Genomic DNA, 12,931 nt, shown 5'->3' with positions numbered 1-12,931 from the left:
AGAGTTCTAGGAACTCTCTCAGGAAATGGGTGGAAGACCAAATATATATATTTTTTATTATAAATCGTACTATTCTAACTGGGAGTGGAACTTTGTGTGCATCTTGGTGTTCCAGCCTTTTTCTTCCTTAGGCAGATAATCTCTCCTTCTCTCTCTCTCTCCCTTTCTCTCTCTCTCTCTCTCCCCTACTCTTTCCTAAGGGCTTGGCTGGAAAGGTTAGATTAGCTTTTTCCCCAGAAATTCTGGATGCGATCCTACATTTTCCCAATTTAAGTAGAAGAAAGGGAAGGAAGGTGATCATATGTCAGCTTCTGGTGCCTTGTTCCCAGGCTCACAGTTGCCCGTTTTCCCCAAACCACCCCTTCCTTTTAGGTAGAGGGTTCTGCCTTCCCAGAAAGTGTCCACATGGAAACTTGATCTCTGTCCCAACCCCAGAGGGCTGGCAGCCACCTTGCAAACTGTCATTCAGTCCTGTGGGACCTGATTTGCTGTCTTCCTCCGGAGGCTGGCCTCTGAGTTTTGCTCTCTGGCCTTTGCAGGGTGCATTAGCACTGCACTAAATTGTGCCTACAGCTCCATCCAAGCAGGTTATAAGACCTTTAAGCATCTTTGTGTGTTTGCCAGCACAAGTCATGGAGCATAAAAGTATTGAATTGTGGAGTTCCCGGCGTGGCTCAGTGGTTAATGTATCCGATAGGAACCATGTGGTTGCGGGTTCAATCCCTGGCCTTGCTCAGTGGGTTAAGGATCTGGCGTTGCCGTGAGCTGTGGTGTAGGTCGCAGACATGGCTCAGATCCCGAGTTGCTGTGACTCTGGTGTAGGCCAACAGCTGTAGCTCCAACTGGACTCCTAGCCTGGGAACCTCCATATACCTTGGGTGCAGCCCTAAAAAGCCAAACAAACAAACTGAATTGTTATATACCTTGGGTTCCTTTTCTCCCTCTCATTTCTTCAGGTCTCTGCAGCCTTCAGAGCATGCTTTCACAACCCACAGGGCAGTGTAGCTTGTGGGAGTGTGGTCTCTTGAGTCACTGTTAACCCACGTGTCCTGCTCCTTTCTCTCTAGCTAAATGGGACTTAACAAGGGATGATTCTTACTGATTTTCATTAATTTCCTCACCCTTCTTCCCCTGAGAGCCTACACCTGGCAGAAATTTATTTATTCATTTATTCAACAAATATTTCTTGAGCATTGTCATGTGCCAAGTGCTGTACCACAGGGAGAGAGAAAGAGGAGAGAGAAAAAGAAAGGACAACATCTTTACTGTCAAGGCGCTCACAGTCTGCTAGAAGACACAGAAAGGAAGCAAAACCCCCAAGGAAAACTAAAATTAAAACCGAAAAGTACCGTGAAGAAAAAACTCATGATGCCACGTGGGGAAAATAAAGTCTTCACTGGGAGTTCCCTGGTGACTCAGTAGGTTAAAGATCTGGCATTGTCACTGCTCTGGCTCTGGTTACTGCCATGGTGCAGGTCTGACCCCCAGCCCAGGAACTTCCAAATGCCCTGAGTGAAGCCAAAAAAAAAAAGTCTTTGTCAGGAAGCTCAGGGCTGGGTGTTCCCATCGTGGTTCAGCAAAAAGGAATCTGACTAGTATCCATGAGGATGCAGGTTCGACACCTGGCCTCACTCAGTGGGTTAAGACTGTGGTATTACTGTGAGCTGTGGTGTAGGTCGCAGGTGTGGCCAGCAGCTGCAGATCCGATTGGACCCCCAGCCTGGGAACTTCCAAAAGACAAAAAAAGCTCAGGGACCGTCCCTGAACTGGAGATGAAGGCCAGTAGGGGCCAACCAGGCAGAGAAGGGGGAAGAAGGGAGAGGAGGATCCGTGTCTCGGTCAGAGGAATAGCATGTACCAAAGTCCTGTGGCAGAAAGGAAAAAGGGGCCCTGGAGGGAAGCAAGGTGAAAACAGTGGAGACAATCTTGTTAAAGATGCAGGTCTTGATCCTAAGGTGGTTTGCATGAAGGTGGGGGTGGTGGAGATGGAGAGAAGCAAACAGGTTTGCACAATGTTTCAGGAGTAACATTACCAGAACGTGGGAGTGAATTTGACCTGGAGAGAGAGCGTGTTGTCAACGATGAGTCCTCCATTCCTGGCCTCTGAGTTCATGGAGAAAGGAACTTGGGTGGCAGCATCACACTGCCCAGGCCCTTCTAGCAGTCCCGCCCCAGCCTATGCCCCCATGATGCTGAGTCCATTTCAAGTCTCCTGGGCGTGTTGAGTTGGCTTGCTGCACTCTTTGCTAAACCCTCTGGGGGGCGGGGGGGGGGGGCGGGCGGGCGGAGAACACCCTCTCATTTTAATCCAGCAACCCACCTCCAAAAACCTTCTCTCTGAAGGCTCAACGGAGCCACGTGCCTCTCAGTCATTTCCAGGGAAGGGTGGGCCGGCTTCATCAGCACTAAGTGAAATCCTGTGTTCCTGCCAGAGGCTTTGATATATAGGGCGATGCTGGCAAGAGCTGGGGCTGGGGCGGGGGGAGGATCTTTTTTTTAATTTTTTTAATCCACCTCCACGGAATCGCTTGAATGGCAGTTGACAATTAGCTGCTAAGTAAAAGGAGGCACTTATTTTTATTGCAGGGGGCCTTGACAGCTTTATGTTCACTCTTTAAAAGCCCAGACTCCTGTGTGTAAAGGTGAGCGGGGAGGAGAAGTAGTGTGGGAAGGAGGAAGGGAGGGCCAGGGGCAGGTGCCGACAGATCCCATGGTTTCTGTGCCGGAGTCTGAACCCGAGCAGTTGTTTACAAGGATGTGCTGATCTGGAAGCCAGAGAGGATGGTTCCTCCAGCCTGGGGAGGACGGAAAGCCTGAGGCTGGCCCGGCAGAAACCGCGATTCCTCGGCCCCCGCCATGCCTCATATTCCCATGCCGCGGTGGGAATGGGGCTGTGGCTTTCCTGCTCTGGCACTGCTCTTTTGCTGGAATTTCAGGAAAAAAAACCCCAAACTCCAGAAGAAAGGTATTTCTTTTCTCTTTGGGGATTCAGTTCTTTCACTAAAAGACACTTGGCCCCGTTCCCCTTTCCTCTCCTGGCTGAGATGGAGATGCTCCGGGGACTGGCCAGTGGGGATGACAGAGCCAGTGGGGAGGAGGGGAAAAGGGGCAGGGCAGCACTTGGTGACCTGGGCTGACTGAAGGTGTGTGGAAGGGGCTCTTGGGCTGAATGCAGGAGTGTTTGAGCTCTGATAAAAGAGGATCTAAGGTAGAAAGGAGGGGGACAGCTCCTCCTTCTCCTGGTGCTTCCCGGGACCAACACAGTGTTCTGGGGTTTTCCAGCCAATCTGGGGAGGGGGCTTGAGAAGTAGAGGATGGAGGATGGCTTGAGAGCAGAGGCTGGGCCTCACCCTATATCCCCTCCTCTCTAGTGTCGTGATGTCTGAAATTTCACCTAGACTGTTTTATTCCACTGACTTTAAACAAGAAGGATTAAAGCCCCGATTTTAGAATCACAGGGCAAATGCAACCTTGGACAAACACCTAAGCCGAGCCTCAGTTTTCTCATCTGTAAAATGGAACAATGCGTTCTACTTTGTGAAGTTCTTACGAGGGCTAAACAAGAACACACATGAACGTTTTTTAGGGTGGGTAGTTTGTCAGAAAATTAGCTTAATTAAATGTGTGAATTATGAGATCACATAGTAGAATTCATTAAGATTTGCACTGGTTTAGATGGAAATGCATCTGGTAATGGTGCCAGGGTCAGAGTGATGGGCAGTTGTGAGTGGCCGAGTGGCCGGCTGAGGGTAGAAAGAGCAGCAGGGTGCTAGCTCCTTGAAGGGCTGCGTGTGAGCTGGGAGGGGACAGCATAGGAAGGGGGCCTGAGCTTTGCCTCTTGCTTTCCTTGGGGTGGAAAATGGTCTTTGAGCATCACGCCCTGTCTGCGGTCTTCTGCCTTCACTGGCCCCTTCCCTAGGATTCCTGGGTCACTTATTCCCTCATCTCTAAGCCATTTCATGTCCACTTGGGATCAAAGGGCAGCAATCAGAACCAGAAGTCAGAGGTAGATAGAACTCAGGATTGGGTCTATGGAGTTCTAGGGATGTTTTGGCTTTTATACTCCTTACCTGCGATGGGAGATGAAGCGTGGCAAAGCATGGTGTAGACCAGCTGAAGAATCGAGGATGCCCTTCCTCTCGTGCCAGAAGGGACCTGCGGGCCTGATGGCTCTAGAGCAGGCAGCGCTCATTTCTTGTTGGTGGGAATAGCTTGGGCTGATTTCTAGGCTGCAGCTGGAAAGTTCAGAGTCTTCCTCATATGGGGATATTTAAAGCTGTGCGATTATGAAGGGCTTGCACCCGAGGAAGGGAAGTCCTGGGACCCTTCAGCCTTTAGAGGACAGGGAGAAAGGAGGAGGAAGAGCTGAGGAGGCTGAGACGGAGGGGCTAATGCAGTGAGTGGAGAAATCAAAGTCATGTGAGAGATTGTCTCAAGAAAGAGGGGTGATTGCAGAGGAACTTATTCATAAAACAGAAAGACACACACAGACTTAGAAAACAAGATTATGGTTACCAAAGGGGACAGCTGCGGGGGCGGGGAGGATATATTAGGGGTTTGAGGTTAACGTGGACACTGCACTATTTGTAAAATAAGTAAACAAGGACCTGCTGTATAGCCCAGGGAACTCAATATCTTGTAATAACTTATAATGGGAAAGAATCTGAAACAGAACATATCTGTATCTGTATCTATTATCTATCTGTCTATCTATCCATTTATCCGTATCTGATTCACTTTGCTGTATACCTGAAACTAACACAATGTTGTAAACTAATTCTACCTCAATTAAAAAAGAAAAACATTTAAAGAGAAAGCAGCAACACAACACTGTAAATCAACTATACTTCAATAAAATTTTAAAAAATGGAAAAAAAATAAAATAGGAGAGGCCATTTGCTGTGTCACACTTTGATGATGGAGTTGAGACTGTGACCCCTGGATTTTAAAAATGTAGAGGCCATTGATCAACTTGACAAGCTCAAGTTTGGAGAAGTGCTGACCAGAGTACATTCAGGAGGGCAAGGATGGAGAAGAGGAGTGGGAGACGGCAGGTAACAGCTCTCTGAGGGCTGGTCCATCATGTGCCAGGCTCAGTGCCAGGAGATAAAAATAGATGGTGAGCCAGACGGGCTGTCTGCCTCTGAGGAGCCCACGGTCCAGTGGAAGAGAGATGTTTAAATAAATCATCATAAAATGACCTGAGAAGTAGGGACGTACACACAGGGAAAGCCATGAGTGCCACTGCTTTTGAGGAGAAGACATTTGAACTTAGGCTGCGGGAAAATCAGGTTGCCAGGTGAGGAGGAGGAGGAAGGGCATTTGATCCAGAATTTTCCAGAGAAAGACCACTTTTCATTCTGTCTATCATAATACAGTTGCCACTGTAATCTAAGCTACCGAAGAGCCTGGCCCACAGCAGATGCTCAGTCTAGATTTGTACAAAAATGGTTTTGTAAATTCCCATGAAAGGAATTTGCAGGAAATAAAACGACAAAGGAAACCATTACAATAATTTTGACAGTAGCCGTGAGGGTAGAGAAGAGAGAATTTCATGCATATTTTAAATGTCTTGGTCTGTTTGGCAGGCAGGGGATTTTGCAGATCATTCTAATGCTCACACTTTTGCTAATCAGGTTAGTCGCGTGCAGGTTCCTTGTGTTAATGGGTTAGTATTCTCAATGCCTAGGAAAGTACCTGCTGATTGATGGCTTGGCTGAATGAATGCTATTGACTGTGAGGAGGTCAGTAGGAGAAGTGGTGGGTGGGGTGAGAGTGAGATCGGAGAAGACATTGGGAGAACCTCTGTTAGATATTGGACTTAAGGCAACAGTAGAGAGAAAGAAGTGATGGAGACAGAGATGATAGGGAGGAAGAGATTAGACCAGGTATGCAGATTTATAAATTGTCGGTTTCTGGGTGATAGCCAAATGCATGGAATTATATGAACTTTCCCAAGGATGGAGTCTAGAGGGAGGAGACACCGGAATACTAGAAAATGACACACTGAAGGAGCAGGTGGAAGAAAGGGACAAGTACAGGAGCCTGCAGAGGGATGAAACTGGAATGCCAGTACATGATTTCATAGCCACATAGGAAGAAAGTCTTGAGGAGGTAGCCGAATCAACACCATCAGAGTCTTCAGAGAAGACTAGCAGTGTGGAGTGAACTTAGGCCAGAATTGGCCATTAGGGGGCACGAGAAATCCTAGTGAGCAGATTGGATGGGAAGATGTAGCTAATGAAACCAGACTGAGATGGGGTGAGAGGTTAAGCGAGAAGAAGTAGAGGCTGTGCGTCTGTCTGTGTCTTTCCAGAAACGGACATGTTTTTCTATGAGTATATCAATGAAGGAAAGAAAGGCAAGTATTGATTGATTGCATGAGCGTGGGGGTGGAACATTATTCTTTAATAAATTGCTAAAGACTTAGACTCACATGCTCTTTCAATGTAAGATATTCAGGAGTGGAGTCCTGGAGGAGGTGGAAAGAGATGGATCCTATAGTTCAAGAAAGCATGTCTTAGAGAAAAGCAGAGGGTACTTTTCTTCCTTAGGAGAGGCAGAGACAGGAGATGATGGGGTCCTCTATTTGGGGAGGTGAGGAAACGAGGAGACAAAGTCACCTGCTGAGACAGAAGGGAGAGAATGGGTAGTGAGCTCAAGGGAGTGGTGAAGATTTGGATGCAAGGTCTTCCGAGGGTTGATATGCTCTGTTCCTCAGTGGCTTGAAGAAGGCATGGAGGGGAGAGTGGAAGTCGGCAGAGTGAGATGCTGGAGGGAAAAGGAAGGTGGGGAAAGGAGTGTCCTGGGGAGAATGACATTGAGCCACTGACTATGGGCCATGGAAGGAAGAGACGACGAGCACAGGACAAGCCTGAGAGACTCACATGGGGGGAAAAGTTGATGGACTGGCTGTGCAGGGGGGTGTAAGGAGGAGCTTGAGTCCAGATCGCCTGCCTCAGAAATGGAGCTCACGGTGGACAGCTCTACATCTCCGTGAACACTATGCCGTCGTGTCTGGGATATCTGCCCTTACTGGGATCCATTGACTCCTTGAGCTCAAGTTTCAGCTCCTCTGAAATACATCTGCTTCCTTTGAGGAGCCCTCAAAGGGAATTTTACAAAGGCCCTGTTGCCTATGTTTTAAGTCTTATCATTTCAATCATTCCCCTCCAACTTGGGGAGAATATATATCTGGCTTCTTTCACAGACAAATGGAAACCTGATTCTTTTTTTTTTTTTTTTAATGTGTTTCAAAACTTCATTTACTTGATTGTTGGAAATTTAAAATTCCATTTATTAACACTTGTGTAATTAAAGTAGAACCAGAGAAATGCATCTTGAAACAATGCTTCCATACTGTATTATTTTGCTATCAGGCCTATTTAAATTTTTTTTTTTGTCTTTTTGCCTTTTCTAGGGCTGCTCCCGCGGCATATGGAGGTTCCCACGCGAGGGGTCCAATCGGAGTTGTAGCCGCTGGCCTACACCATAGCCACAGTAACTCGGGATCCAAGCCGAGTCTGCAACTTACACCACAGCTCACGGCAACGCTGGATCCTTAATCCACTGAGCAAGGCCAGGGATCCAACCCGCAACCTCATGGTTCCTAGTCGGATTCGTTAACCACTGCACCACGACGGGAACTCCTAAAAAAATTTTTTTTTAATTCAAAAATTTTTTCAAATTAAAGTATAGTTGATTTCCTAGAAACCTGATTCTATATAGGTCCTGACATCCTCCAATTGTTTCTCATTATTTTGCATGGGGTCCTTTCATTGTAAAGCGAGAACTCTGTCTCCCAGTCCCTTACCTGTCTGCTCCTGGCACATGCAGGGCACGCAATAGATGTTAGCACTATTCCAGAAGGGATACAGGTGCACGGAGTGGGGACGGCACCCCTCAGGCTGGGTCGGGGAAAACTGAGCAGAGGTGATGCTATTGAGTTGGGCCAAGGAAGACATAGACTCTTAGTAGATGGGGAAGGGAGTGATGAACAGACTGGGCAGCAGGAAGAACCTGCCCAAGGGCATGAGGGCTGGAGGATGCTGTGGGCTTTGGGAACATCAGGCTGAGGTGCCTTTAGGGGTGTGGGTGGAAGTCAAGCCAGAAAGGTAGGTGGGGGCCAGGCTGAATGCCAACCTAAGGCTTTCAAATTTTAGCCACAGAAATATCTCAGCAAACAGTCTCACTGGGAATGCTGTTAAGCCAAACAGACAAACAGCAGGTCCGGTTGGGAGTAGCGAGCAGAGAGGCCCACCTGCTCGGTTCCTCCTAAACGCTCTCACATTCCAGCAGCAGAGGTGATGAGGGAGGGGCCTCTAAGGAAGCCTTGGAGCTTTGAGGGGTAATTTGAAAAACGCTGCTGTGGCAGTTGGGAAAGAAATGGGAGACTGCTAAAAACAGGGGCAAATATATCCAATCTCTTGGGATAGAACATGATGGAAGATAGAATGAGAAAAAGAATGTAAATATATGTGTGACAGAGTCACTTTGCTGTACAGCAGAAATTGGCACAACATTGTAAATCGACTATAATAAAAATAAACAAAAGACAGAGGCAAATGTGCTCAGGCAGATCAGTTGTTTAGGAAGGTAAATAGCAAGAGGGTTTTGTTTTGTTTTTTGCTTTTTAGGGCTCTACCTGCCGCATATGGAAGTTCCCAGGCTAGGGGTCGAATCAGAGCTGCAGCTGCCGGCCTACACCACAACCACAGCAATGCCAGATGGGAGCCATATCTGCAATTTACACCACAGCCTGTGGCTACGCCAGATCCTCAACCCACGGAGCCAAGGTCAGGGACGGAACCCACTTCCTCATGGATCCTAGTTGGGTCTGTAACCCACTGAGCCACCACCGGAACTCCCAGCAGGAGGGTTTTGAACAGTTACAGGAGTGGAGGCCACAGTAGTGGGAGGTGGGAGGAGCCCTGCCTGGCCTGGGGCAGAGGGGAAAGGAAAAGACTCAACAGATTCCAGAACTCGCTACAGCTCTTTGAATGTGCAGTGCACGTTCATTAGAGACTGGATAAAAGGGACCAACCAGAGAGAGAATTCCCGGGGTGGGGCGTGGGGGAGAGGGGACCAAAGGGCTTTGTCCTAGGGATTGGAGTGGTCAGTGTAGCAGGGTCTTAATTATGACAGAGAGAAAACCAGGCAGGACAGAGCTGAAAGCATGAATCTCTGAAACACGAAGGACATGGGGCCTTGGTGGGGAAATGGGTAGCGAACCAGCATCCTGATTTATAAACAGCCTCATGACACAGCTGGGGTGGGGAAATTATAAAACAAGTGCCGGCGGGGCTGGGTGGAGCTGGTCCACACTTGCTTCGCTGGAGGCAGTGTAACTGGGAAAAAATATTTTTGGAAAGCAATTTGCATACGGTAGTCATTAAAATGTTCAAACCACTTGACCTAGTGATGTGGGAATCCGCTCTGAGAAAAAAGAGTTCAAAAGAAGGAAACGCCTATGTTCTTCCATCCAAATATTAATGCATTAACTTAGCAATAAGTTAGAAATGATATATTGCACTATATACATTCAAAGAACTCTGCTAGGGGAGTGTAACCTTGTTCTCTGTGGCAATAAGAGTAAATAATGTAAATAATGTAATGTATAGTAAATAATGTAAATTATTTAAAGTGCCACAATGGTTTAATACAGCACGAGACATCCGCGTGACTATTCTGCTTTAAGGCTACAGGACACAAGCAGGGTTCAAAGTGGCCTGTTTTCTATTGCGGCTAAGAGTACATTCTCTTGAGTTTGCTGCCTGGGCTTGAATTCTGACTGTACCCTGCCCTGGCACTCAGCCTTGGCAAGTTCATTAGTTCCTCTAGGACTCAGCGTCTTTAATAGCAAGGCTGGATATAATAGTACCCCCACCGCCGGAGGTTGCTGTCAAGATTAAATGAGAAAGCTTTTACGAAGTACTTAGCACAATGCCCAGCACACAAGTACCTAATAAAAGTGAGGTGTTTGACTCTGGTAAATGTGGATCAACAGAAAAAGATAGATTGCCTCAAATTTACAGCCCCCACTTTGTAGCCCCAGGGGCTACTATGTGTGCTTTGTCTTCTGTATTTTTTCAGTATCATTGCAGTCAAGGGCTACAAAGAAAATCAAGGAGCAAGGTACTTTGACCTATCAGTTTTTCCAAAGGAGTGATGGGCAGGCTCTGCTTTTCTCTCCCCAGCGGTGTTCGGCCAGCGCTTGGATGAGACCGTGGCCTATGAGCAGAAATTTGGCCCCCACCTGGTGCCCATCCTGGTGGAGAAGTGTGCCGAGTTCATCCTGGAGCATGGCCTGAATGAAGAGGGCATCTTCCGACTGCCTGGGCAGGACAACCTGGTGAAGCAGCTGAGAGATGCTTTTGATGCGGGGGAGCGGCCCAACTTTGACAGGTATGCTTGTCCTCACCTCGATTCCCTTGTGCCCTGCTTGGCGGAGAGGACCTCTCTTTACCCGTTGAGCTCCGGGGACATGCATGGATGCTTCCCTGGCTTGCAACAGAAAGAGCCTTTTGTTTTGCTCATAATGCAGGATTTGGGGTCATTGATGCCGATCATTTACATGAGAGATGATGTGAAGGAGATCTGGGGCCTCGCTGGGCAGCTGAGAGGTGTTAGGCTATGGGGGGAAGGGAAGTGCGGACTAAGGGAGAAGGATGCGGCTCGGTTCAAAGTCCGTGCTGGGGAGCAGAGAAGGAATGGAGAATTGCTGAGCTGGCCGTGCAGACTCTGGGGGGTAGATAAGGTGCAGGTCTATACGCAAGGGCTCTAAAAGTCTTCCTCAGCTTTCCAGAAATGGCCGGAACCAGGACATCTTGTTCATTTGGGAGACCACAGTGGTCTGCAATTCTGAACTTGGTCCTGAAACCTTTGGAAGGGAGTACATACTGATGTCTTGGCAGCCTGGCATTCTCCCAAGTCTCCTCTGTGGAGGTTGCCCAGCCCTGTTGGGGGCATTTCAGGTGCAGTGACCTTTCTTCCACCATCCCCCTCCTGCCTCGCCTGCTGCAGCCACCTAGCCAAGGTTTTCTTCTCTGCCACGCTTGGCTGGAACAACCCGTACCTGCCATTGTACCCTCTCAGCCCATTGTGCAATATTCACTCCAGTTGCCTGCATGCACTTGTCCTGCTGGCAAGAAACAGCCATTGTTCTTTCCAAATCAGCAGCCTATAAACCAAGATTTAGTGAGATGAGCCTGAACTCTACCCAATTTCGAAAGGTTAAAATCTTCCAAGAGCTTATTTATGATTGAGGACTAGGGCTGGTCCTACGAAAATCATGAATAGCTAAGCACCATGCTGTGTGGACCATTCTCCCTGCTCCCAACCTCCCACACCAGTAATGCCCCTTGTCCCTCCAAAGCATCACTGAGACTTGTCTGTTTCTCTCTCTTCTCACAGCTACTCTCTGAGTTTGGGTCACCATATGACTGTCTCTGCTGCCCTTGGTATGCCATAGTTAATTTATCAAGGTGCTGTATTGTAACAGAAGAGCAACAGGTGAAGTTGTTTCTGAAACTATAGCAGGTTATGGGCATCAAATTTACAGAACATTCAGCAGGACCATAAATTCCATTTCATTATCAGGCACCTGTTCAATCAAAAGCTCACTGCTTTTATATTCACTTTTCTTCTGATGTTTTTAATTAGCTTTGCATTGATCAGAAGAGATGGACAGGTTCTTGCCAAGGCAATGAAAACAGTCAGCCTGGAAGAATAGAGGTGACTGCAGGGATTGCCAAACACCTGCCTGAGGCTTGAGCTTCTGCATCTATAAAGTCAGCCTGGGTGGTGGAGTCAGAATCTTTGAGTCTTATGAAATATTGAGGGCTGGAGGGAAGAAAGTTACCACACCTTGTCGTGACAGCTCCTCTCCCAGTACGGAAGGGTAGCGCTTATACATCCAGAAATAGGAAGGATCATTTGGGATTCTTCAGGGTCATCCCACGGCCGACCCTTGGGTCGTGACATCATGGTCTTCTCCATTGGTCCTGTGTGCTGTTCCACCATGAGATCCTCATTAGAATGAAGAAAAACAAAGGCACTCTTGTTTGGTAGATTCTAGAGCAGATGTATCTGGCTCTCATTAAACATACAAATATGAATTTAAAAATCTCTTTGTTGGGTTTTTACTGGGCTGGATACTGCCAATAAATAGAGCTAATACCCTTCCAATACCTATATTTTTGTGAGAAAAGAACACACATATATACCACATTATAAGGTCAGTGCTGCAAGGAAAGTGTCGCCAAACCGTTTGAGTGGTCTTAGCTAATCTCTGATGGATCAGGCGTTGAACTCAGAAGCCACCTGATTCTCGACTTGCTCTTAGTCTTTCATTTAAAAAAAATCATATTGGAGTTCCCGTCGTGGCGCAGTGGTTAACAAATCCGACTAGGAACTATGAGGTTGCGGGTTCGATCCCTGGCCTTCCTCAGTGGGTTAACGTTGCCCTGAGCTGTGGTGTAGGTTGCAGACGCGGCTCCGATCCCGAGTTGCTGTGGCTCTGGCGTAGGCCGGTGGCTACAGCTCCCATTCGACCCCTAGCCTGGGAACCTCCATATGCCGCGGGAGCAACCCAAAGAAATAGCCAAAAAAAAAAAAAAAGACAGATTAAAAAAAAAAAAATCATATTAAGGCTGTTCCCTTAGGTTGGAGGAAAAGCAAATTTGGGAAACTGAGACCATAGCCATGACATTTGAGTCAGCCCTGTTATAACGGGGGGCGCAGACCTTGAACCAAAAATTTAAAGAAATAGCTGCATAGTTTCCATTGTGCTACGTGATGAAAAATGAAAAATAGGTGGTACTACAAGAACTTAGGAGTTCCGTCATGGCACAGTGGAAACGAATCCAACTAGGAACCATGAGGTTGCCAGTTTGATCTCTGGCCTCGCTCAGTGGGTTAAGGATCCAGTGTT

The 12,931-nt window shown here is 47.6% G+C and overlaps 1 protein-coding gene across 5 annotated transcripts in view; it reads left to right on the top strand.

The window, feature by feature from the left end:
- ARHGAP25 (Rho GTPase activating protein 25) overlaps window positions 1-12,931 on the top strand; it is a 93,870-nt gene that overhangs the window by 62,489 nt on the left and 18,450 nt on the right. For 4 of the 5 annotated variants that reach the window (XM_047781889.1, XM_047781888.1, XM_047781887.1 and 1 more), the window contains one exon: window positions 10,197-10,404. In XM_047781889.1, coding sequence (XP_047637845.1) covers window positions 10,197-10,404 — 208 coding nt within the window. Of the gene's footprint in view, window positions 1-2,508; window positions 2,966-10,196; window positions 10,405-12,931 lie in introns of those variants that run through there. The other variant, XM_047781891.1, reaches the window with a different exon arrangement.

The sequence above is a fragment of the Phacochoerus africanus genome, chromosome 5 (genome assembly GCF_016906955.1).
Source record: "Phacochoerus africanus isolate WHEZ1 chromosome 5, ROS_Pafr_v1, whole genome shotgun sequence".
Taxonomy (NCBI): domain Eukaryota; kingdom Metazoa; phylum Chordata; class Mammalia; order Artiodactyla; family Suidae; genus Phacochoerus; species Phacochoerus africanus.
This window is presented reverse-complemented; position numbering and strand designations above follow the sequence as displayed.